This window comes from Emys orbicularis, chromosome 7, assembly GCF_028017835.1.
Source record: "Emys orbicularis isolate rEmyOrb1 chromosome 7, rEmyOrb1.hap1, whole genome shotgun sequence".
NCBI classification, from domain to species: Eukaryota; Metazoa; Chordata; order Testudines; family Emydidae; genus Emys; species Emys orbicularis.
In genome coordinates, this window is record NC_088689.1 from 98,015,876 (window position 1) to 98,041,107 (window position 25,232).

General features: G+C 56.2%; 1 protein-coding gene across 1 annotated transcript in view; it reads left to right on the forward strand.

The window, feature by feature from the left end:
* Nucleotides 1-16,951: 16,951 nt before the first annotated feature.
* Nucleotides 16,952-25,232, forward strand: part of SPTBN2 (spectrin beta, non-erythrocytic 2) — a 38,752-nt gene continuing 30,471 nt past the window's right edge. The window contains exon 1 of the mRNA XM_065407734.1: nucleotides 16,952-17,108. Coding sequence (XP_065263806.1) covers nucleotides 16,952-17,108 — 157 coding nt within the window. The remainder of the gene's footprint in view (nucleotides 17,109-25,232) is intronic.

The following is a 25,232-nucleotide window of genomic DNA, read 5'->3' on the forward strand; positions in this document are numbered from 1 at the left end:
GGGGCAGCCCAGCCCCCAATCACCCCCCCTCCCTCAATCGTCTCCCAGTCCCATCTCCCTGTGTGTGACTGATGCGGGGAAGGCGCCCAATGGCTGTGCCTCGTGGCTGGGAGGCGGGCGTTTTTCCAGCCATTCCTAGCCGGACCGTTCTGCCGCCCAGGACTGCTCTGTTCGGGCTGAGCCCTTGGACGCCGGGGTTCACCCAAGCTCAACATGTGATGCTTGTACCCCCATCAGGGACAGGTGATACGGACCTCATCGGATCAGCCCTAAAACTCACAAAGAGCCCCCCACTGGCAGCCCCCCAGCTTCCAAGTACCCAAACGCTGCCTGCACAGTGAGATCTGCCCACGGCGAGGAGGAAGGAGACCTGGGTGCCACCCCCACAGGTATGTGAGCCGAGCCTGGGGGATGGAGGGGCTCGTTATTGTCTCTGCATCCCTGGCAACAGGAGGGGAGGTGATCCCAGCTACCCATGGTGCTGGGGTGGGGGGGAGCTGGGCTGCGGATGCCCAAGTGGGGCTGAGAAGGAGGGGATGGATGAGTGGATGGATGCAGTGGGGTATCTCCAGGAGCTGGTCTTTGGGTCTTAAGGCAGGGCCTGAGAGGGTGCTGAGCGAGGGGATGAGCGGCCTTTGATACTGTAGTGGACCCACCTGATATATCTGGAGAAGGATGGGGGACAGGGTATCTGCCTGCAGCCGGCAGGGTCAGAGCTCCCTGCGTCACTCAGTCACTGCTCCCAGGGTGCCAGGAAAACAGGGCAGATGAGAGGGCTCATACTATAGGCTCCAGTTGCTCACTACATGGGTTTTCTGCACACAGCTCTGCCGGTGCCCTTCAATCCTGACCTGCAACCCCCTGTTATCCTAGCCCTGGTCTCCCTGGAATCTCTGCCAGTGCCCCTCAGTCCTGACTAGTCACCCTGGTGCAATCCCAGCCCTGGGTTCCCACAAACACACATGGCTCTGCTGAGCCCCCGAGTCCCAGCCCACAGTCCCCTGCTATTCCAGCCCCGGGCTTCTCCTAAGCAGAGCCATCCAGTCGTGTTAGGTTGTGATGTTGTTGGGTTATGCTGCGCTAACAGGCTGCTCCATTGCTAGTCAGCAGGGAGATGCTGATGTATCCCATAATGAACATTGGCAAGAGGGAGGTCAGGTAACCTACTGCAGGCTCTAGGAGCACTCACCCTGGGGGGGGGGGTTATTATGGGGTGCAAATGAGAGGCGGGCCAGGGAATATGGATGGGGAACATAAGAACGGCCATACTGGGTCAGACCAAAGGTCTGTCTAGCCCAGTGTCCTGTCTTCCGACCGTGGCCAGTGCCAGGTGCTTCAGAGGGAATGAACAGAACAGGTAATCAAGTGATCCATCCCCCATCGCCCATTCCCAGTTATGGGCAATATCAGTTGAACAGGTTGCTGACAGTGTGATGATTCTGGCTCAGAATAGAACCCAGGAGTCCTGGTTTCCACCCCCAGGCCCCATTCTAACCTTTCTCAAAGGGAAGGGATCAGAACTGAGTGCAGGGTCTATGGGGGAGGGTCTCCCCAGGGCTGGGTTGTTCCCTTCAATCCTGCTCTCAGCACACAGATACAGGAGAAGGCTTTAAGGGGGCTTATGAGGTCTCTGCCTGGGGTGTAAATGAGAGAAGCCTCAGAGCTGCTCTAATATATACTCAGTCCATGCAATCAGGCTACCCAATGTGTTTGAGAGACAGCAGATGGCACCACTGCATAGCCTGTAGCCAAGGGGAATGTGCACTGAGCGGGGAACCAGAAGCTCCTGCCTTCACATCTCCCCTTTGCTTGTTGCTTTTTATATTTCCATGCACTTCCCAGACCTTACTACTGACCAAGACATCATTCCACCCCACTATTAATTACTCAGATATTAGCCCCCCACTTCCATTTTGCAAAGAATCTAACAGAGAGGCTGCACAAGGTCAATTCAAGCGGAGTTGGGAGTAGAGCCCACACTCTAACACCTCAGAGCTGTGTTGGAGCCACTCTGCTGCACTGCCTTTTACAATGAATGTGCTAAATATATGTACCATGGTTATCCAATTGCTAAATACTTTGCTCACTCCCCTCCCAGACCCAGGGCTAGCACGCAGTGTTCTAATAGCCTTCTGCTATCTGAGAGCTACTCTACACATGGATTTTGTCCCGGTATAACTATTTTGGTTGGGGAGGGGATTTTTTTACCCATATGTTATGCCAGGACAACCCCAAGTGTGGAAGCAGCTATACTGATATAAAGCTGTCTTATCCTGGGATAGCTTATTCCACTTCCTGTACAGGAATAGCTATACCAGGATAAGCACCTTTATCCCATCATAACCATATCCACACTAACAGGGGTTGCATCTCTTTAACTAGAATGGAGTAGTTAAAAAGGGACAACTTTGGTGTGTGGACACCAATGGAGTTGTGTAACCCACTGGCAAAGTGTATGTCAAGCCCTACTCTAGAGGCTAATTCATACAGCAATTACTCCTGTAGCTCGGGTGGCAAATGTCTATGCTCAAGTCAGAAAGTTATGGGGTCAAGCCCTGTTCATGACCTATGGGGGATATGATGGTTGCAAACAACAGGGGATTATTTTTCTTTTTAAACAGCTGGTTTGTGTAATTCACAAAATGAGGGTTTTTACAGGGATCCTTCACCCAGTACTAAGATGCGGCTGCCTCTGGGATGGGACAGAGGGGATGTTTATGCAGAGATCCCTCACCTGTCTCTGAGATGAAGGCACCTCTGGGGTAGTGTGCAAGGGCTATTTATACAGGGATCCCTTGCCTAGCATTGAGATATCAGGGGGTAGGGGCGTGGGGGCTGTTTATACACCCTCACCCAGCACTCAGGTGCAACTGCCTCTAGGGTGGGTAATTCCCACAGCGAGGAGTCCTTTCAAATAGGCTTTATAGTGAAAAGCCCTTCTAACATGTAAGATATAGTGTGAGGCACCATTAAACACAGGTTTGCATTCCGAAGATCTGCAGGTGTGTCAGTTGCAAGGGATCTTTTATCCTCTGTGTCCCATAGCGGTGGGGATGCAGAGAATAGCCAGTGTGCACTGCACTCCATCCTTACACTGGGGTGGGGGGCTAGGAGCCCTATTGCCAGATGCTCCCTTCAAGGGGAGTGGGAGTCTTAGGGGGCCATTTGCACCCACTTTAAGCCTCCTTTTGTGGTGTGCAGCTGAGGACAGTCACTGCATACACGCAGGGGTTCTCAAACTTCATTGCACTACGACCCCCCTCTGACAACAAAAATTACTACATGACCACAGGAGAGGGGACCGAAGCGTGAGCCTGTCCAAGTCCAGTCTCCCTAAGTGGGGTTGGGGGCAAAGTCAAAGCCCAAGGGCTTCAGCCCCAGGCGGGGGGCCTGTAACCTGAGCCCCAACGCCCAGGGCTGACGATCTCAAGCTTTGGCCCTGGGTGGTAGGACTTGGACTTCTACCCCGGGCAGTGGGACTCAGGCTTTGGCTCGGACCCTCAAGTCTAATGCCAGCCCTGGTGACCCCATTAAAACAGGTTCAAGGCCCACTTTGCGGTCCTGACCCACAGTTTGAGAACTGCTGGCATATGGCAGTGTGCTCCAGGAGGGGGTGTTCTGAGTCGGTACCATAGTACTATGGTGCTAGGGGGTGAGCTGGCTGTGATTGTGGCCTTTAGATAGGAGTGGGGGAGGTCGACTGGAGCAAGGATCCATTTAGGATCATTACAGATACCAAGAACTGAGGGTGTTACTGCCCCTAGGACCCTCCCCTTTCACCCTTGTTCTAAACAGCTGTATAGCATGACTGCACTACTGTATATTGTTAAAAAGCTCCTCTCCCCACCCCAGAGGCAGCTGCATCTAGGGCTGGGGTAAAAGATTCCTGTATAAACAGACCCTGCTTCCACTCCAGAGGTGGCTTCATCTCAGCACTGGGGCAATGGATCTCTGTATAAATAGCCCCCACCCCCTACCCTTGGGGCAGCTGCAGCTCAGTGCCAGGCAACGGATTCCTGTATAAACAGACCCCCACCCCCCACCCCAGAGGTGGCTGCATCCGGGTGCTGGATGAGCACCACATGGCTTTTACCCATCCCTGTCTAGGCCCCATGTCCAGCCTTCCCTCCCCGCTCCCTCCCATTGTGCAGCTGGGAAAAGCCCCTTCCTTTTGTCCTCTCCCCCGACCGCCCCCCCCCCCCCTCCTCCGGCAGTGGCAGGACCAGCTGGCTGGCTGGGGCGGGGGGGGGGGGGGCAGAGTCCTGCGGGAGCCCCGGTGGGCGCCAGAGGATGCTATTGTGATTTTTTTCCCTGACGGCTCCCTATTGCCGGTGACGCGCGCTCACACACGCAGATCCATGCGCTCAGAGCACCGCAGCCAGCAGCCACAGCCAGCCCTTCCCCGCCGGTCCCCGAGCTTGCCCGCGTGGTGCTGGGGGTCTCCCTGGCTGTGGGATCTGGACGCGGGCGAGGGGAAGGAGCCCTGGGTGCCCCCCGGAGGGAGGTGAGCAGGGCTCCTGGGAGATGGAGGGGCTTGTTATTGTCTCTGCATCCCTGGCAGCAGCAGGAGGAGAGGGGTTCCAGCTGCTCCTGGCGTTTGGGGGTGGGGGAGGGGCCGGGCTGGGGATGCCCAGGTGGGGCAGGGATGGGGGACACCCGGATGTAGGCACCTGGAAGGTGAGGGGCATGTAGGATAGAGCCGGTCTCTGCGCCTGACGCGAGGCCGGGCTGTGGGGGAGGGAGAGGCAGGCCAGCATGCTCCTTGGGGAATGGCTGGGGGAGCAGCCGGGCTGAGATGCCGGGTGTGTGTGCGCATTGAGCTGGGTTCCCTCTGGTGTGTGCATGGCTCTTTGTGTGTCTCTGGGTGCCTTTGTTTGGCAATAGCTCTCTGTGTTTGTACCTCTGTGTATCTGGGTGGATGTACCTGTCTCCTTATTTGTTGGGGTATGTGTCTCTGCATGCGTGCATATCTGGCTGTGAGTGTTTGTATGTGTGTGGATGTGGAGCTGGCTCTGTATGCAGCTCTGCTGGGGTGTTTCACAGTGTGCGTACATAGATTTGTGTCTCTATCCCTGCCTAGCTGTCTTGGTGTGTGCCTCTCTCTGTACTGGTGGGCTGGTTTTTGGCCGTGCTGTGCTCCGGCACTGAGCGCCCATTGCCAACACTGGGAGCTGCTGGGTCCAAGCTCTTTTGGAAATCTGGTCACCTGAATCAGGAACTGAAATTTGCACTGTGGGGCAGAACTGCAAGCCCCTGTTTTGAAATGTTTGGCGTGTGTGTGTGTGTGTGTGTGTGTGTGTGTGTGTGTGTGTGTGCGTGCAAGATGGCTCTGCCAGCTAGTGCCACATGGCAGGGGCCTGTGCTGCATTTAGGGGCCGGGTTGTGCTGGCTAGTGGGTCAATAGTGGGATCTGAGTTTTATGCAGAAAGAACTGATGCAAATGGTGCGATGGGAACAATCTGGAATCTCTTGGGTGCTGAATCCAGATCATCGGGCCTGCCTGGGACTGAGTGGTTCAAAGCCTTCATGGTGGCATTAGCCATGTGCAGGTGCCACTGTGCTAATGCAGTGACTGCACTTCCCCATGGAGATCCGGGCATGTTAGCACAGAACATGGGGCGAAGAGTGAGGCTGCCAATTCAGCCCAGAGGTGCTGGGCTGGGTGGCACCAACCCATTCCTGAATGTAGGGATGCAAGCTATTGTATTTGGGTCACAGAGCCAGGGGAGCAGAGCCAATACAGTACTGGGGGTGGCTTGCAGGAAGGGGAGTGGGAGTTCAGTAGGGGGCACTTTTCTCTCACAGTCAGTGCTGACCCCAGTACAGCACTAGGGGGCACTGTACTGCAGGGGACAGGGTGGGGGCTCAGTAAGGGATGCTCGCCCCTTGGAGTCAGTGCTGGCTCCAGTGCCTTGATGCAGTGATGGGGGGGTGCTGGGCAGTGGTGTAGAGGCTAAATAGGTGGCGCTTTTCTTTGATATTATTGACACCAGTGCCCCAGTACAGCAGTAGCGGGCCTATGATGGGGTGGGGTAAGGCTTTGGCTAGTGCAGGGGAGTGGGAGCAGCTGTCTACCTAGACACATCTCCTCTCTACTTTCATTCCCTCCCCTCCTGCCCTCTGTCTGGGGAATGAGGGAGCAGAGGACGCCAAGGGTTTTGAGATCAGAGGTCATGGGGAGTAGGGAGTGGGCCTGCTGGAGGAGAGTGTTCAAAAGTCACAGGGGAGGGGTGGCTAAAGATGAAGGCGTGGGGGGGAAGTGGAGCAAAGAGAGGACATTGTGTGGGAGTGAGGGGGCTGGTAAGAGATGCTGGTCTCAGGGTTAAAGAACCCACCTCACAGGCATCTGCATCGCAGTGCAAGGTGAGGCAATGCACCACCCCAGAGATGGCTGCATCTCAGGTCTGTGTGAGGGATCATCGGTACTATTAAAGTAGTACCCAGCATCCCCAGCTGAGATCAAAGCCCCTCATTGTGCCAGGTGCAGTAGATCAACAGTGGAAGTCCCTGCCTTGAAGAGCATACAATCTAAATAGACCAAGGATGAGAGGGGAAACTGAGGTACAGAGTGTGCAGTACCTGGCATAACAGGTCCACTGCTATATTTATACTACGAAACTATACAGCAGGGCTGTGGAAGAGCCTAGAGTAGAACCCAGGAGTCCTGACCCTCTCCAACTACCCTGGCTTTAAGCCATTAGGCCCCACTCCTCTCCCAGAGCTGGGGAACCTAGAAGTCCTGGCTCTCAGGCCAGTGCTCTAGCCACTGACCCATGCTTCCTCTCCTACAAACATCCTCCTTGAGGTCTCTTTATCCAGCACAGAGGGGCCCAATTCCTGTCTCCCCTCATTTGTTTCTGGGAAGTCTGGTTCCTAAGTGCCAGTGCCAACAATGGCAGTGCTGATTGGATTTTGCAGGAACACTTGCTGGCGTAATTACCTCAGTCTGGCATTGGCGTCGGCTGTGGGGGGAGGATGCCATTATTGGGGAGGTGGCCTGGCTGCTGTCAGGGAGTCGGGCTATTTATCCTGCAGCCTTAAGAGCATAAGCCTCCTTGGGGGCTGTGCAGCTAAGAATAAGATGCCCAATCAGCAGCATAATCTGGGGATGATCTGCTGTGAGATGCCGGCCTTTGGCATGGGTCCTCTGTGTGGGCGGGTGGGGCTGCCGCAATATGGCACTGGAACCTGTATGGTCAGGGCCAGTTGCTCGCTAGGCCAGGCCTGTGGGGGAGGCTGGGCCCAGCCGGGCAGTGATGGGGGCTCCCTTCAGAGGCTTGTTAGGCCGGGGCCTTTGTGGGAGGCTGAGTCCAGCTGGGTGGCACTGGGGGCTCCCCCCAGACACTCGCTAGGCCAGGGCCCATGGGGGAGGCTGGGCCCAACTGGGCAGTGCTGGGGATTCCCCCCAGACACTCGTTAGGCCAGGGCCTGAGAGGGAGGCTGGACCAAGCCAGGTGGGCAGCACCAGGGGTTCCCCCCAGACACTCGCTAGGCCGGGGCCTGTTGGGGAGGCTGGTCCCAACTGGGCAGCGCCAGAAGTTCCCCCCAGACACTCGCCAGGACGGAGCCCGTTGGGGAGGCTGGGCCCAGCTAGGCAGCGCCATGGGTTCCCCCCAGACACTCACTAGGCCGGGGCCCGTTGGGAAGGCTGGGCCCAGCTGGGCAGCGTTGGGGGTTCCCCCAGACACTCACTAGGCCGGGGCCCGTTGGGGAGGCTGGGCCCAGCTGGGCAGCGTTGAGGGTTTCCCTCAGACACTTGCTAGGCCGGGGCCCGCAGAGGAGGCTGGGCACAGGAGGTGGCTGGGTTTTACCTCATGCCCTGTCCCTGGTTTCCCCCCTACGGCCTCGTGGTAGCCCAGGGTCCAGACCTCTCAGCTCATGGAGAGAGGAAGCAGCCCTGGGCCGCACTCATCCTCAGGGTCCTTTCACTCTGTCTCATCTCCTCCCTCTGTGACTTACACCCCTCTTATCCGCTCCTCATTGCCCAGCTCTCCCAGTTAGGTCCCCCTCTCCTCAGGGGTTCCTAACATTGGGGTCATCCTGCCAGTCAGGCCAGGCTTCCTTGTCAGCTGCCTGTGCCCCAAAATCCCCATTGTCCCCAATTCTGGATCACCCCCAAATCTGCAACAGCGTAATCCCCCAAATCTACATCACCCCTGAACCCAATTGCCCCAAATCCCCATTACTACCAATCCCAAATCACCCCAGTCCTCAAAATCCCCTTTGTTGCATCCCAAATTGCCCTAGTCCCTTATTTACCCCAAGATCAATGTCACCCCAATGCCCAAAATCCACTCATCCCGAAACCACATCACCACATCCCTCAAATCCCAATTGCCCCCATCTGCATCACCCCCAATCTAAATCCCTTTCATCCCTCTGATCCCAATCACCCCCAAATACGCAATCCTCCAAATACACATTGTTCCAATCCCCCAATCACCCGACCTCGCAAAATCCCTGTTACCCCAATTGTTCCAAATTCTCCATCACTCCAAATCATCACCCAGTTCCCAGTCACCTCAATCTCACTATCTGTTTTACCGCCCCCCTCCCAATTGCCAGACTGAATCTGTTTGTGCTGTCGCTCTCACCTGGCCATCATGTAAATCTGTGCATGCATTGCCCTTGTGCTGGAGGTGATTTGCATGTTGGCGGTCACACTAGCCAGTCCCTAGTCCCAGCACTTATGGCAGAGAGAATGTCTGTGCGATTGCACTAACTCACCCCTCATGTGAATGGGAACCTGTGCGTGTGACTCCACTAACCCAATCCTTGAGTCAGTGGGAATCCGTGCACACACGATGGCACTAACCAACCCCTAGTCACAGTGTCAGTAGGAATTTGTGTGTGCAGTTGCACTAATCCAGCCCTCATGTTGGAGTGATCTTGCATGTGATTGTACAAACCTGTCCATGCAGTTGCCTCCCCCCTGCTGGGCAGCAAAGTGGCATCACTCAGTCACCTGCCACTATCCCCTGGCTCTCCTGCATGGCTGTCATTTGTCTGTGGCCCATATGCACCGGTAGAGGGTGTCATCTCTATGGGAACAGCTGTTGGTGTTAGACGGGAGTTGGGCTGGGATGCCCATGGGCTCCAATGCCCTCCTGCCAGTGTTCCACTGTTTCCTGCCACGTCAGCTGGGATGGCCATTTGACATGGATTTGGTGCCATGTTGGTGGTGTCTTTCTGCATCTAGAGGATCAGCAGCCCTGTGACCCCAGTCTCACCCAAGGCATGCTGGCTGGCCATATTGGCACCCTGCAGAGCTGGGTTAATGCCTCCCACTGCACTGGGCAACCCTCCCCTGCTTCCACCACTTGGCACCAGGGGTGTTCTGGGCTTTGTATCATGTAATCCTGTGCTCCTGCTTAGCTGTGCAGATTGCTTTACAAACACTAACCCTGGATGCCCTCCCAGCTTCTGTTGTGGAAATTAGGGGGAAACTGAGGCACCGACTGAGTGAGTAAAATAGCTGAGAATAGAATTCAGGAGTCCTGGCTTTCGGCCCTCCGTCTCTAACCTCTAGACCCTACTCCCCTCTCAGAGCCAAGGATAGAATCCAGGAATCCTCGCTCCCAGCCCTCCCAACCCACTGAACCCCACTTTCCTTCAAGGGACAGGGAGAGAATCCAGCATTCCCGATTCCAGACCCCACACGTCTATAACCACTAGACCCCAGTCCCTTTCTGTTAGGACATACTTGTCAGCTAATACTCCAGTATAATGCAGGTGGAGCTACGCTTGTGTAGGTGGTGGTAGATGCATGTATGAAGCATTTCACAGCATGGCTGTGCATATGCAGTGTGATTAGGCAGCAAGAAATATACATGCAGTGGGGAAGGGTGGTTTAGTGGGGCGGGCACTTGAGTGGGTTGCAGGATACCTGGATTCTGTTCCTAAATCTGCCACTGATTCCTTGGGTGAGTCATGTCAGTTGCCTCAGTTGTGAAATAGGACTGATGCTTCCCTGCCTCATAAAGCTAAGATCCATCGATTGTGAGGCACTTGGATACTATGGTGACAGGGAGAGCGTAAGCTCTTTGTAGCAGAGCATTTTCATTTACCATGTGTCTGTACATCACCGATCATAGTGGGGCCCTGAGCCCAGTCATCTCTAGGAGTTACCTCAATGCAACAATAATATTATATCCCAAAACAGTACATTAAAAGAACTATGTTAAGGTTTTAAAATACGACCCTCAAGAGTGCAACCTTAATTTGCACCCCCTTGTGTTTATGCATTATGATACAGTCTTTAATTACATGATCACATGTTGTTTTTTTCCATAGGACCCCTGCCTCATTCAATGCACAGGACAGACAGTAACATAATTAGGTGTGGCGCCATGCATTATTCACTGCACACTATTCAAACCCTGCACTTAATACAGAATTAGTAATTTCCCCCTGGGCTTTTCTGTGTTGCTCTCATTATACTATCTTAGTGCTTTACAGATGTGAATGAATTTATCTTTGCAACATTCCTATGAGATGACTTAGTGGTTTATCCCCATTTTACAGATGGGAAACAGAGATTAAGGCCAAAAGTGTCAAAAGGGTCAGTTAATTTCGGGTGCCCAGTATGAGATGCATAGGGCCTTCTGTTTCAGAGAATTTAGCATTATATGGCACTTTATATGGTCAGGGCACAGCTCTCCTTAACTTCAGTTGCAGTTGTGAGTGCTCAGAACTTCTGCAAATCAGAACCCAAGGTCTCAAATGGAGCGCTCAGAAAATGAGGCCCACACAGTTAGTGCCCACCTGTGAAAAGTTTGATGTAAGTGATTTACCCAGCATCACACAGGAACTTTGTGGCAGAGTCCAGTTCTATAGGGCAGCATTCAGCTGCCTTAACCATGCCAGACCTTCCTTTCTCTTCCTGCAATCCCCTGCCTCATTCACTGCCCACCTTCCAGCTTCTGCAACAAATGAAGCAGGAGTCTGGCAGTAGCCTTCTTCACTACCCTACCTTGATTCATGTCCAGAACACGTCTGTCCTGTACACTGACAAAGCGGGGGTCCTATGAAAAAATAGTATGTGATCATGTAATTAAGACTATATCATAATGGATATGCACAGGGGGTCAAACTGAGGTTGCACACGCAAAAAATGTCATCATGAGGAACCATACTCATCCCCCAGTTTGGGTCATCAGCAGGGCTGCGACCTTTAGTTCTCTACCACTTGAGCTAACAGCATAACAGGTAGGAGTAGTAGGCTATTATCATCTGTATATTAGGCTCTAGAAGGGGTAAGGTACATATTTTGCAAGTGGGTTTCACGACTATTTGCTGTCATCAGAGAAATGCAGAGACTCAGGATTCCTGGGTTCAGTTCCAGGTTTTGTAGGGGATGTTCGCTAGTGGTTACAGACCATTCTGCCCCTTTCAACCTGCTTCCTAACTCTCCCAGTTGTCTCCCACTCCTGTCTCCCTGTATGTAGCTCCTGTCGCCAGCCCCTTCTCGCTCTTCCCCCATCGTGAGGATGCCTGCCCCTCTCCCACCCCAATGCCCCCCACCCAGCTCCTGCCCCAATCATCTTCCCTCTGTCCCTGTCTCCCCCCCATCTCTTCCCCACACCTATTCTGTTCCCCTCTGCACTCTAGTGAGGCTGCATCCTCCTTCTTTTCCAGCAGGAGGGAGCATTGAAAGTACAGGAGAGACCATTTCCCTGCTCTCACTTCTGATGTGAAGGTCTGGAGCATGCTTAGCGCAGTGGAATCTTTAGAAAATTTAGATGCCAAACTTTAACAAGTCTCTACTTAGCATGTGAAAACTGAATCCCCCCCCCCCCCCCCCCCGAGGCTCATAAATAGGCCAGATTTGGGTGGATCTTCATGGAAACAGCAAAAGGCATCTTCCTGACCCCAGAGCGGTCCACCTGCCAAATTTCAATTCCCTGCTCCAATGCATTGAGGCCCTAGAGCAGGGGTAATCAATTATTTTTTGGCAAGTTCAAAATTTCTTGGTCAAGGTATTGTCAAGGTCCAGTTTCCCGAGAAAATAATACAAAAACAATAACAATACTGATAATAATAAGTTAATAAAAATATATCACGGTCCATTCAAAAGCATCTGGGGGTCCAGATTTGGCCCGTGGTCCACCTATTGACTACCCCTGTCCTAGAGCTTCTCAGCAAAATAGATCTGAGATTTTTTTTTAACATGAGCAATATAGTTTTTTCCCTAGTTTCATCTTTGGAAACAGCTGAACCATTTTTGCTGAAACTTCACAGAAAGTTTCAACCTGAGGCAGAGTCCTGGCTTGGGAAATTTCAGCCTGAACAACTGAAGTTTGGCAAAGTTATAAACAACCAAAACCAGGGTCTTTTAATGGCAACCTTACTTATACTTACTTAATCAGTGGTTTTCAAACTTTTTAGGCTGTGTACCCCTTTCCAAATAAAGTAGTCTACCACGCACTCCCATCTGCGATAGGCAGAGGTGACACGTGGTGGGGGGTGGGTAGCAGGCGGGGTCATGTGCCCCCCCCCCCCCGATTTCTGCCTTTCATTTAGCAACAGCTTCTAGAGGTTTTCCAGTTGTGGGGTGCACCCCCTTAGGAACATTTGGGGAGGTGAGCGGTGACACCAAGCAGCTCAGGCCAACCCCACACGTCAGGGCTCGGGAAAGGAGTGCCACCTCCACCCCCTGACTCACCTGAGTGGGCCACCCAGTTTGAAAACCTCTGATTCTGAGTTGCACAGCAGAAAGGAAACATACACCAATGTGGCTGCCGTTTTAATTGAAAGGAGATTAAACGCTGATTAGATTGCTACGGCATTGTCTGGCATTGTCTGCCATTACAGGATTTTTCTTGCGTACACCCTTACAAGAGCTTGCGTACCCCAGTTTGAAAACCACTGGGTGGTGCTGCCAGCTCTGTGTATAACCGGCAGTTAACACTGAGCTGGGGTACCTGGGCCCTGAATTGCCTGGCCTTCACCCCCCGGAGATGTGTGGGCTGGACAGGGATTCTTTGTGAGCATTTTCCTGACTCTCCTTTTGGTCTGTAGGACAGAGTGATGCCCATGGAAAGAATCCAGCTGTAGGAACAGAGACCACGGAGCCGAGCAATCCTGACCACGTGGCACTGCGGCAAGACACCCAGCTCAGCAGCAGCAGGTGGTCTTTAGCATTCATAGGGTGTGGGCTGTTGGCCAGAACACTGGGCTGGGAGTCAGGACTCCTGGGTTGTATTCCCAGCTGTGGGAAGGAAATGGGGTCTAACAGTTAGAGAAGTGGGGCTGGGAGTGAGAACTGCTCGGGTCTAAACCCTGGCTCTGGGCTGGGACCTCGGTCTAGTGGCCTAGAGAGGGGGAGGCTGAGAGTCGGGACTCTTGGTTTCTATTCCTGGCTCTTCTCTTGACCTTGAGCTAACCCCTTCCCCTTTCAATGCCTCTGTTTCTCCTCCTACCCCTTGTCTCTTTAGATTTTAAGCTCTTTGGGGCAGGGATTGTCTCTATGTATCTATGCAGCACCTGGCACAATGAGGGGCTGATCTTGGTCGGACTGTGTACTGCGCTTGGTGCAACGGGGCCCTGATCTCAGTCTGTGCAGTGCCTCACATGATGGGGCCCTGATCTTGGTTAGGGTCTGTGTAGACAGGGCATCTGATACCATGGTGATGGGCCATACCTAAGAACCAGAGTGGACAAAACCATATGAGGAGCTTTCCCAGGATCCACTGCAGTGTGAATTCCCCCCAGTTCTTGGGCTCATGGGCCCAGAGCTGCATGTGGGGTGCCAGTGGAGTGGGGGGATAAAGTGGAGCTTTGCTCTCCCCGTTCTGGTATGGGATGCCTCTGGGACTCAGGACTGGATCTCCTCAGCTGTTTACTGCTTTTAGCTGTTTTTAGCTGCTGTTAGCACTTGGGGCTGGGTGGGGAGTGTAGGGTACCAGCAGGGAGATGCAGAGGCCGGCTCTATTAGGAAGCCCAGCCGACTGAGATGAGGATATGCACAGTTCCAGGCGTTGCTGTGTTGATACAGCCATGGGCCTAGCTTTCAATCACTCTGAGCAAGAGCAGGACAGGAACCAAGATGGTGCCTGTGCCCCCCCTACAACTCGGCAACGGCGTAAACAAAGGGCGCCAAGTGTCCTGGGGAAGGGGGATGATAGATGGGCCCTGTCAGCAGGCATCAGGCGGGGCAGGTTAGACACAGAACAGGGCAGGGACTGGTGGAGGCTGGAGAGGGGAGAATCCAGCCCAAGGCTTGGACGACTCAGAGCAGCCCCCTCGAGGGCTCCCTTCAGTGCCACAGTGCCCCTTAGAGCCCTTTGCAGATACCCATTCATTAACGACAACCCTCTGTGATCAGGGGTAGGCCGGTGTTTTTATCCCTCATAGAAAGATAGCGAACACTGAGGTGCACAGAAGGCCTAAGGAAATACAGTGATCTGGGGCAAAACCCAGGTGGCCTGGTTGTCACCACTAGCCCACACTCTCCTACCACAGCCAGGGATAGAACCCAGGAGTCCTAGCTCCAGCCACCCCTGTGCTAAACCACTAGACCCCACTCCCTTGCCAGAACTGTGACAGGACTCAGGAGTTCTGACTCCCAGCCCCCCTGCTCTGACCCCTAGATCCCCTCCCACCCTTGCAGAGGAACAGGACTGTGTCTCTGGGGGCAGGGGCAGAGACAGGGGTGCTGGAACAATTTTTATAGTGGGGGTGCTGCTGATGGAAACCCTGTATTTGGTGTTTTGTTATCACCACTTCAAGCCAGGGGGAGTGACAGCACTCCCAGCAGCCCTAGTTCCAGCACCACTGGGCAGACCAATGGGTTGTCAGGGTTCAGCTTTGGGCAGGAGGTCCCCATGGTCCCAAGGGCCATCATTTGGCTAGAGGAGGCTGCTTGTTACCAGATGCCAGCCTCTAATAGCATTGAGCCCAGCACAATGGGTCTCCCTCCCTAATGCCAGTGAGTACTGACGGCCCCAGCCAGGCGTGACATGGACGGGATGTGTGCGCTAGCCTAGCCTGCATTGTTCTAATGCAATTACAGCCACTGCCATAGAGACGCAGGCAGGCTGTGCTCCCAGCCCGTCCCTGGGGCCCTGGTGCGAGCCTGGAGCACCGGGGAGCGCGTGGAATGGCTGGGGAAACATGGGGCCTGTAATTGGCTTCACATCAGTGCAGTCATGGAGCCTGGATGGTTCGTTACCTTGCCTAGAAATACAGGTCGTGCCCACACTGCTTCTCCTGAAAGACTATGGCCAGTGGACGAGCTAGCCAAGAGCAGCATGGTCCAGTGGGTAAGGCACCGCATGGGGAGTCAGGACACTTGGGTTCTCTTCCTGCCTCTGCTATTGACCTGCTGTGTGATCTCGGACAAGCCTCTTCCCCTCTCAGTGCCTCTGTTTCCCCTCCCACCCATTGTCTATTTAGCTTATGAGCTCTTGGGGCAGGGACTGTGTCTGTGCAGTGCCTGGTGTGACAGGGCCCTGGTCTCAGACCCAGCTTTGGCTAGGAGCCAGAACTCCTGAGTTTTATTCCTGGCTGTAGGAGGGTAGTTGTGTCTAGTGGTTAGAGCAGGGGACTGGGGGGCCAAGACTCCTGGGTTCTATCCCCAGCTCTGAGAGGGGAGTTGGGTCTTGTGGATTACAGCGGGTGTGGGGCTGGGAGCAGGACTCCTGGGTTCTATCCCTGGGTCTGGGAGAGGAGTGGGCTCTAGCAGCTAGAGAACAGCCCCTTTATGGCTCTGGAGTTCCAGCCCTCCTGTAGTCATTGCTCATCTCCGAATCAGCAGCTTGAGAGTTCGGACGCTCTTTGGCTCAGTCTCTCTCGCTCCTGTCCTCCAGGCTCAGTCCAGTGCTAAACCCTCTTGCCGTGGCTGATGGGGGCGGTGAGCGGGTCAGGAGTATCACAGTCCATGTGGGTACGGGGCCTCCCTTGTAGCTGGGAGCACAGAGCAGTCAAGGGACCTGCAATGAGCCCAGCGAGGGATTGGCTCTGTGGGCACGGCCGGGGCACCCAGAGCCTGAGGGTGAGCCCTTGGGTCCTGGGGTAGGGCTATCTACTGCCATGCCCCAAGGACGGATATGGCCTCCTGATTCAGTGGGTGCACTATACTAAAGGGCCGAGAGGGCACCACCTGTCCACAGCAGCACCCGTCACCATACACTGCAACCCTAATACTAGCCAGGTGGAGTGGGGGCTGGAGAGTGAGCCCGCCCCGTACTAACCCCACAGCGGCAGCTCCTGTCCTGCAGGGCTGGGCTCTGGGCATTGTGCCTTGGCGCGTTGAATCGCAGCGCCACTCACTCCGATTTGGCCTGGCCGCCTCTCTCTATGTGGGGGAGGGGGCAGCAGGAGGCTGCCTCCATCCAGGGGAAGGATGACCAAGGAGAGACCGTTTGCCTTTGGTGGGTCCCAACGTGGTGGTGGAGTGTGGCCCTGGGGAAGGGACATGGTTGCAGTCCCCATGCCCAGGAGCACTGATAGCTCAGGCTGTGTGGGGAGTGGACAGGGTGAGACCCATTGAGGAGTGGGCTGCCCTGGGTGCCAGGGGGTTGGATTGCACTGGGAGTGTGGGGTCACCCTGCTGGAGGGAGGGGGAAGCATTTCTTGCCAGTCTGAGGCCCTGGGGGTTGATGCCAGATGCAGACTCTCCCCTGGGGTGCTGCTGAGAGTGCGGTCCCCGCTGGGAGGCTCACATTGCTGCCTCTTTGCTTTCAGGTTCTTGGGGGGAGCCTGGGCCATGCTGTAGCTCAGCAGAGGATTTGGCAGACGGAGCCCTGGCCACACAGGTGGGTACACAGCCCCTGGGGGTGGGGACTGGGATGCAAGGCCTTTCCCCTGTAGGGGGCACTGACTCCAATCCGGCCCCAGGGCAGGGGGACTGGTTGGCTGGGGGGTGGGGAACCGGCCAGAGAGGGGTCAGAGGATACTCACGGCTCTCTGGCCCCCCACAGGTGGATGCAGAGACCCTGTGGTAGGCACCATGAGCAGCACCCTATCCCCCACGGACTACGACAGCTTGGAGATCCAGCAGCAGTACAACGACATCAACAACCGGTGGGAGCTGGCCGACGAGGACTGGGACAATGAGAACAGCTCAGCCCGCCTCTTCGAGCGCTCCCGCATCAAGGCGCTGGCGGGTAAGGGGCACCATGTGGAGTGGTGTGGGTGCATCCCCCCTGGCTTGGGCTGAGGGTTGGGTACAGGGGACAGCGCTGGCTCTGCAAGGGGATGTGTGATTCATGGGGCGGCTGTGGTAAGGAATATGGGTGCCAGATGTGGCTCCAGCAGGGAATTTGGAGTGCGGGGACAGTTTGCTCCTGTCTCTGAGATAGGTGAAAGGTCTGAATTCCAGTGGATCCAGGGAGTTGGGTCCAAACAGGGCTCTCTCATGCCCTGCTGCCCCAGGCATGCTGGGGGGCTTTGGACATCCTTGGGGCAGCTGCAGGCCAGGCGTCCAGAGGGCAGACTCCTGTCCCTGGCGTGGAGCTTTCCCCGTGAAGCTACAGGAGATGCCAGCTGGCCTGTGTGTCCATATTCCCCCTCCCCACAAAAGGCAGGGCCCGCCCTGACTTGGACTGCCCTGGGGTGACCCTGCTTGGAGCAGAGAATGGGGTTCTCAGATGTCCCCTCTATTCCACCTCTCCCATTCAACCGGTCCCCAATGCTCCTGTGGAATCCACCCCCACCAAGATCACAGCCACACACAGGGGCTCCCAGAGTGACCCTGCAATTGGCCACAAGAGAGCAGCACAGGCCTGTGGAGCCAGCGGGCGTCCTGCCTAGCCCAGCCCAGCCCAGCCTCCTGTGCTCAGATACCTTGTAGTGGGAGGTGGAAATCCAGGTGGGGAATTGGGGGCAGCACAGGACATGGGCATTGCAGGGGGGCAGACTGATCCTCCTGAGACTCTGAGAGCGCCAAAGCTTCTGTCTGTCCATCCATCCCATACACACCCCACTGTCTGCCCCTTCCTGCCTCCCCCTCCCTCCCACTCCCCCCCCCCCCCAAGCAGCACAAACAAACCAGTCTAACCGCGTTCCAGCCCGATAGCTCCCATAGCAACGCTAGCCTGGCAGCCACCTGACAACAGGGAAGGGCTGGACTATGCTCCCCTCCCTGTCCTGGGGATCCTCCCTCCCCAGCCCAGCCCAGCCCCGCTGTCCCTCCAGGTCCTGGGGATCCTCCCTCCCCAGCCCAGCCCCACTCTTCTTCCCCGTCCTGGGGATCCTCCCTCCCCAGCCCAGCCCAGCCCCGCTGTCCCTCCAGGTCCTGGGGATCCTCCCTCCCCAGCCCAGCCCCACTCTTCTTCCCCGTCCTGGGGATCCTCCCTCCCCAGCCCAGCCCCACTGTCCCTCTCCATCCTGGGGATTCTCCCTCCCCAACCCAGCCCCACTGTCCCTCCCCGTCCTGGGGATCTTCCCCCCAGCGCAGCCCCACTGTCCCAGGATCCTCCCCCTAATAAAGCCCAGCCCTGCTGTCCCTCACCATCCCATGGATCCTCCCCTTCCCTCCCCTCTGCAGCCCCAGCCCATCTGGACCTGCCATTAGGAGGCAGGGGGCATCAGTACGAAAACTGGGGCTGATAAACCTCCCCTATCCCATCCCACTTGGACACTACAGCCCCAAGGCATAATTCCCTTCCTCCCTGCTCTGGGGGCCTTTGGGATTGAGGGATACTAGGGGGAGTCTCCTCCCAGCCCTGCTCCTGCCCAGGTGGCTCTTAGTCACACTGGTTCCTGGGCGGGGGGGGGGGGGGGGGGGGGGGGGGGGGGAGGGCAGTGGCTGGATCTGATCTTGGTGGGCAGCCAAGGCAGGACAGTAAACAGCTCCCCACACGCCCTTCACAGGCCAAACAGATCAATGCTTCAGGAGTAAACAGGGAGCAGGGACAGTGGGGCCTGGGCAGTTCATGGATGGACAAAGTCCAGTTGGCCTGGAGTCAGGGGAGATAATACAGCTAAAGCACATGTGAGTTGTGTGGGGTGGATGATCCCAAGGAGGCTGGGAGCCAGGGGGCACTGGGACAGAAAGGTACTGGGTATGGGGAGGGCAGGAGGAAGGTCAGTGGGATGAGAATCAGGCTGCAAAGCTGAGAGACACAGTGTAGTTTTGTGGGTAAAGCTCTGGGCTTGGAGTCTGGACTCCAGGGGTCTATCCCAGCTCTGGGAGGGGAGTAGGGGCTAGTGTAGGGGGGGGGGGGCTAGAAGCAGGACTCCTGGGTTCTATCCTGTGCTCTGCCATTGACCTTGGGGAAGTCCTTCCCTCTTGATGCCTTTCCCCTCCCCTCCTTTGTCTGTTTCGATTGTGAGCTCCTGGGACAAGGCCTGTGTCTCAGTGTGAGTCTGTGCAGTGCCCAGAGCGATTGGGTCAGTCTCGGCCGGGGTCTCCTGGAATTACCATCTCACGCACTATCTCCAAACCCGCCAGTTCTGGCTCCATCCCGTACTTGGTCTTGACACCAAAATCTTGATTCTTTCCCAGCAGGAGGCACTGCTGGAATAGCAGGAAAATGGCAGCTGCCAGTGCACTGCTCCTGTAACCAGCCTTCACTGGGAAGGAGCCGTATGGCCCAGCGTGGTAGCATAGCTATTGGTATGTGTCCTACAGTTGGGTAAAGAGACTGACTGAGACTCAGGCTCCCGGTGTGCTGTACAGACCCTGACTGAGATTGGGGTCCCCATCATGCTAGGCTCCACACAGACTCAGCCCTTGCCCCAAAGAGCTCACCATCTAAACCCATTCTACAGATGGGGGAAACTGAGGCCCAGAGAGATTCAGTGACAGAGCTAGGAATTGACCACCAGGCCTCCCAAGCAGGAGGTTAGTGGCAGGCATGTGGCAGTGCCATGAGATGCCTACTTGCTTGCGAAATCCTGCCTGTGGTAGAAATTTGGTTTGGTGGAGCTCTGGAGTGGGCAACAGGCCCTGCCCAGCGGAGCAGGGTCTCTGGGCCGGGCTGGAATGCCAATGGGGAAGACACAGCTAACAGCATGTAATGACATGATACCAGCATGGAGGAGTCACATCTAAGCCCTGGCAGGGGGTCAGGTAGTGAGACAGGGGCTTGCAGTGGGGCACAACATGGTGAAGGGCCAGCATCCAGACTGGGGGGAGATACGGGAGAATGAAATGCATAGAGATCACCCCGACAGACCTGGTCCTACCCGCTGGGGAGGGGTGGGAGCTCCAGAGCTGGGCCTGCCTGAATCCAGGCGGAACAAAGCCCAGGGCTCTGTACAATAGGGTGTAAATCCTCCGTTGTCAGGGCGATGTGCTGCATGAGCTAATGGGCTTTATCCATGGCTGTGGCTCTAATGGGGGGCTCAGCTGCAGGGGATCCAGCTCAGAGCCTGCCTTCCTCCACCAGTGCAAATACCTTCTCCTGGCCCTGAGTACACACCCTTCCCTTGCAAGGAACGGCTCCTGCTGCCCCGGTGCCCAGTGAGAGATATCCTTGGCAGAGTGCAGTGCAAGTCCAAATGCATCCTCTAGGGGTCGGCACAAGGGGACCAGGAGTCAGAATCCTGTTTGAGAGGGGAGGGGAACCCCTAGTCATTGTTTGTATTGCAACCACACCTAGACACCTGCACTGAGATCAGGGCTCCATTGTGTCAGGCTCTGCTCAGATAAACAGTCCTGGCTCCCAGGCCCCATTGCTCTAACCCACCAGACCCCACTCCCTCCCAGAGCTGGCAGTAGAACCCAGGAGTTCTGGCTCCCAGCCTCCCCAGCTCTAAACCACCAGCCCCCACACCTTTCCCAGAGCTGGGAGTAGAACCCAGGAGTCCTGGCTCCCAGCCTCCCCAGCTCTAACCCACCGGACCCCAGAGTGGGACAGAACCCAGAAGTCCTGGCTCCAGTGTAATGCCCTATGCACTGAATCGCTGCCACCTTTCCACTCGGCATCGCCTTGGCCTGATCCCAGCTCTGGGATTTGTCCGCTCAGGCCTCTAACGCTGGAGCTGTTGCTCCCCTGGGCAGGCTGCCTGCACACTCACACACACACACACACCTTTCACAATAGAGCGGCCCAACCTGTTTTTATGTAAATTGCCCAGGACCGCCCTCCCATCCTGGCTGGGAGGAGGGCAGAGCCTCTGCACACTCAGCGCTGAGCTGATTCCCCCACAGCACCTGGGCCCAGCTGTGCCTGCTGGCCTCCACTCCCCTAGGGAGAGATCAGTGCCTTCTCCCCAGGATGTTCCAGCATGAACCAGGGCAGATGGAGGTGCCCTGTGCCCCTCCATCGTCTGTGCTCTCCCCTGCCGCCTTCATCAATGCTGCGCAGTACTCCAATGTGCTGGAGGGCAGGTTCAAGCAGTTGCAAGGTAAGATTGTGGGGTGCAGCGACCCCTGCAGTCTGGGGTTATGGGATGTTGGGAGCTGCCCAGGGGCCTGGCCAGCTCCCCTGGGGTGGGGCTGATCCAGGGAGGGACTGCAATAGGTAAAAGTTGAGGGGGATCAGGTGCCCTGAAATCTCCCAGCTTTATCCCGCTCAAACGGCTACATCAAGGACCCTGAGCCCTAATCTCCAAGGTGCTGCTGGGAATTAGCTTCCCGCTCCGCAGGGATTTGCAGGGGGGAAAGCGGCTGCATGTTTGAGATTCCTTTGCGCCTGCCCCGTTCTCTGCAGTGATAGCCCCTTGCCCCCATAGGGGTCTCCAGGCCCCCCTCGCTGTTGGGAGTTCTGAGCTGCACTTGCTGCTCCTGTTTTTTCCCCTTTAGATCTGGATTGAGGTGCGCTGGCAGACAGTGACGGCTTGCGCCCCAGTGAGGGCCACACGCTGGGGATAGGGGGAAGAGGCACTGCACCCCAGATCTGACACTGAACTCCAACACTTCCTTACTTGTCACCCCTAAACTCTGTCCAGGCACCTCCTCTCAAACTATCAGCCCAAAACTCCATCCATCTTTGTCATCACCCCAAAACTCCACTGACCCCACAATTACCTCAAACTCTGACCCCCTCATCTATCACTGCAGAAGCCTCCACCCAAACTGCACCCCGCCCCCTGAAACCATCACCCCAAACTGAAAACAACCTCCCAAACTCTCATCCCCAAACGTCACTGACTCCACCAGCCTTTCCACTCAATTTCCTCTCCCCCACCCAAAACTGGGGTCTCATATGCCAGCTGATCCCCCCACCCCCAGTCCTTCCCTCTAAATTCCGTGCAGGGAAAAGATCCAGGACACTATGTGTGCTGGGGCTGGGGAATTACTCCTTTGCACAAGGGGCCAGTTGCCATGGGCTGGGTTTGGATGCCTGTGTCTGGGAAGGTTATGCAGGAGGGCTGAGGTGTAGCAGGGCTTGGGATGCGTAGCTGCAATCTGGGCCTAGAATATGACTTACTCCAGGGATCTTGTGTTGTATTGGGCCTCAGGGTGTGCTGGAGACTAGGCGCCAGGACTCCTGGGTTCTATCCCAGCTCTGGGAAGGGTGCAGGGTTGAGTGGTGAGAGCTGGGAGCTGGAACTAGATACCTGGCTGTGCTACTGCTCTGCTATGTGACCTTGGTGCCTCAGTTCCCCTTCCTGGTTCCTCAGTTTCCCTTTCTGTAACAGGGACCAGTGGCACTGCAACCTGAGGCTGTGGGGCTTGGATCATTCATGTTTCTATAGTGCAGTGGGGCAGAGCTCTCTGGAAATTCATACTGCCCCTATTGCCCATCTGTGGGTCCGGTTCAGAGCAGGGGTGGCTTTGGGATACCACACCCAGGGTTGGCTGTGTTTTACAGAAACCATCCAGATTGAGAAATGGGAGTTGAAGGGGAACCATACATCCAGGTGCTATGGGGGGAGCAGCTCAGCTTCAGGAAGGGGATGGAGTGTGTCCCCGGGCACTGTGGCTGTGCTCCCCGATCTGCCCTGCATGGGGCCAAGGGCTGTGGGCCTTGGCAGAGGCAGCAGGACCAGAAATGGGTAAATACCAGGCACACGAGAGGCTGTGTAAATACCACACTGGGATGACAATGTCCCCAAGACCACACTCGGCCCAGTGGGCCTGCGACAGAGCAATGCCAGCCTGCCAGGGTAAAACCTTGGAACTGTCTCTCATCCGAAAACAGCAGCAGAGGGTGGGGAATAGGTCACAGGGCCTTTCTGCTCTAAGGGGCCCAGCTCCAATCCAGCCCCACAGCAGGGGACTGGCGGGCTCAGGGTGGGCAGGGAACAGAATACTGGGCTTTCCCCTTCTAGTGGGCGCTGGCTCTGATCTGGCCAGGTCAATCCTGGTTGCCCCCGTCACTTGCTTATTAATGGCAGGTATGGAATGAGCAGTGTTTGCCGCTGGCCAAGTTCATTGTCCCAGGGAACAAGGACAGCAGCTGGCTGGACTGGGTTCGGCTGGCTGCTCTCTGTGGGGCCTGGGCATCCAGGGTCTGCTGTGAGGATCTGGGGGCACATGAGCCCTGTGTTGAGGGAGTGATGATAGGCTGTGGTGGGGAGTCCGTGTCAGGGGTAGCAGTGGGAGAGCAGAGGGGATGTGTGGGTGTTGGGCAAGGGGCAGTAGGAGAAAAGCTTTGGGCTTCCTGCCCTGGCCATTCCCTAATTTAATGCCATGTGGGTCACCTTGCCCCCACCTATGTGCATAGCAGGGACAGCAACAGCTGTGTTTCTGGGCAAAGCCCATGGTGCATGGGACTCGGAGGGTGTTCTACACAAGAGGGGGCAGCAGCTGAAGATGGGGTGGGGATGTCTTGGGGTTTGCAGGTGGGAGCTGGGTGAGAGCTTCTGGATGGGGGGTTCTGGCAGCAGAATGGGATGTCCCTGGTGGATGTGTCTGGATGGGGGAGCCAGTTGAAACATCTGTGGGTGGAGACCCCCAGCGGGTACTGGCAGGGGAGCTGTCAAGAGGGTCAGATGGGGACCTTGATGGTCAGAGTGAGACAGAGCTGGGAGGGATGCAGGGGGGCAAGAGGCAGGGATGATACAGGCCCTGGAGCCTGCAATCCCTGTGGCTTTGCCCCCTCCTCATTGGGATTCAGGCTCCAGACAGACCTTAATCACCCCCGCTCCCCTCCTCAGGGTCCTGCCAGCCCAGACAGGCTGCTGGGGTGGGTACATTGCCCTGTGCAGGCAGCTCCTGGGAGCTGGTGAACCTCTTCTGTTGGTCGGCTCTGCACATGGCCCCGCCTGCAGCCAGGAGATCCCACAGGCTGAGGCTGCAGTCAGCACTGTCTGGGCTCAGAGCAGAGGAATGAATGGAGGGAAGGGACTGGTCTCAGGTGCAGAGCTGGGACTAGAACCCAGGAGTCCTAGCACCCAGGAGTCCTAGCACCCAGCCCCACTCCTCTAACCAGTCTCGGGTGCTCCCCTCCCAGCCTGGCTGTGGATGGGGTGACTCAGTCTGGCGCTCTCCCCCAGAGTGCTTTTCGGAGACTCCCTCCCGCAGCCTCCGGACTGAGACACCTGTTGTTTGGGTAGGTACAGCCTAGATCGCACATGCAAATAGGCTGAGTGTTGTGATCTGCAGCTGGGTGGGGGTGGGAGGGTTCCCTAAACTCCTGGGCTCTCTCCCCAGCTCCGGGAGGGGAGAGGGGGCTCATGGTTATAGTGGGGGGGGGGGGGGAGCCAGAACTCTTGGGGTGTATTGCTGGCTCTGGGAGGGGAGATGGATCTAGTGGTTATAGATGGGGGGAGGGTTTGTCAGGACTGCTGGATTCTACTGCTGGCTCTGCTCTGACTTACCAGACTGCCATGGGGGCAAGTCCCTCCCCGATCCGTGACTTGGTTTCCCCTTTGTAATGGAGTGGTTGCTGTGAACCTGCCTGCAGGTAGCATTTCTAAGGTGCTTTCTGCCCTGAGATCTGGTCTCAGACTGTCCCGAAAGGAAAGTCTCCATTCCTCACCCTCCTCCAATTACTGACGCTGCCCTTCCCCCACCCCAGATTACCTCACAGTCAGCCCTTACCATTCCCAAGGATGTGCTCTCAGACAGGATCCCCCACTCCTCTTCTTAAGGAGTCCAACCAGGCTCCACCCGCACTAGACGCTCTGTTTGCAGGGCAGAGGTTTCCTGATTGCCAGGACTCCCCTCCCCCCCAGTATGAACGAGCCCCAGTCCAGAAGCCAGCGGGGTAGGGTGGGCACAGCCCAGAGCAGGAGTTCACAGCACTTTGCAGACAAACCCCATAGCAGGAGAAACAGGCACAGAGCGGGGAAGGGGCTCCCCTGAGGCCACCCAGCCAGTCATGGGCAGGGAGTCCAGACTCCTTCCCTGCACGCTCTAACCCACTAGACCCCACTCCTCTCCCAGAGCAGGG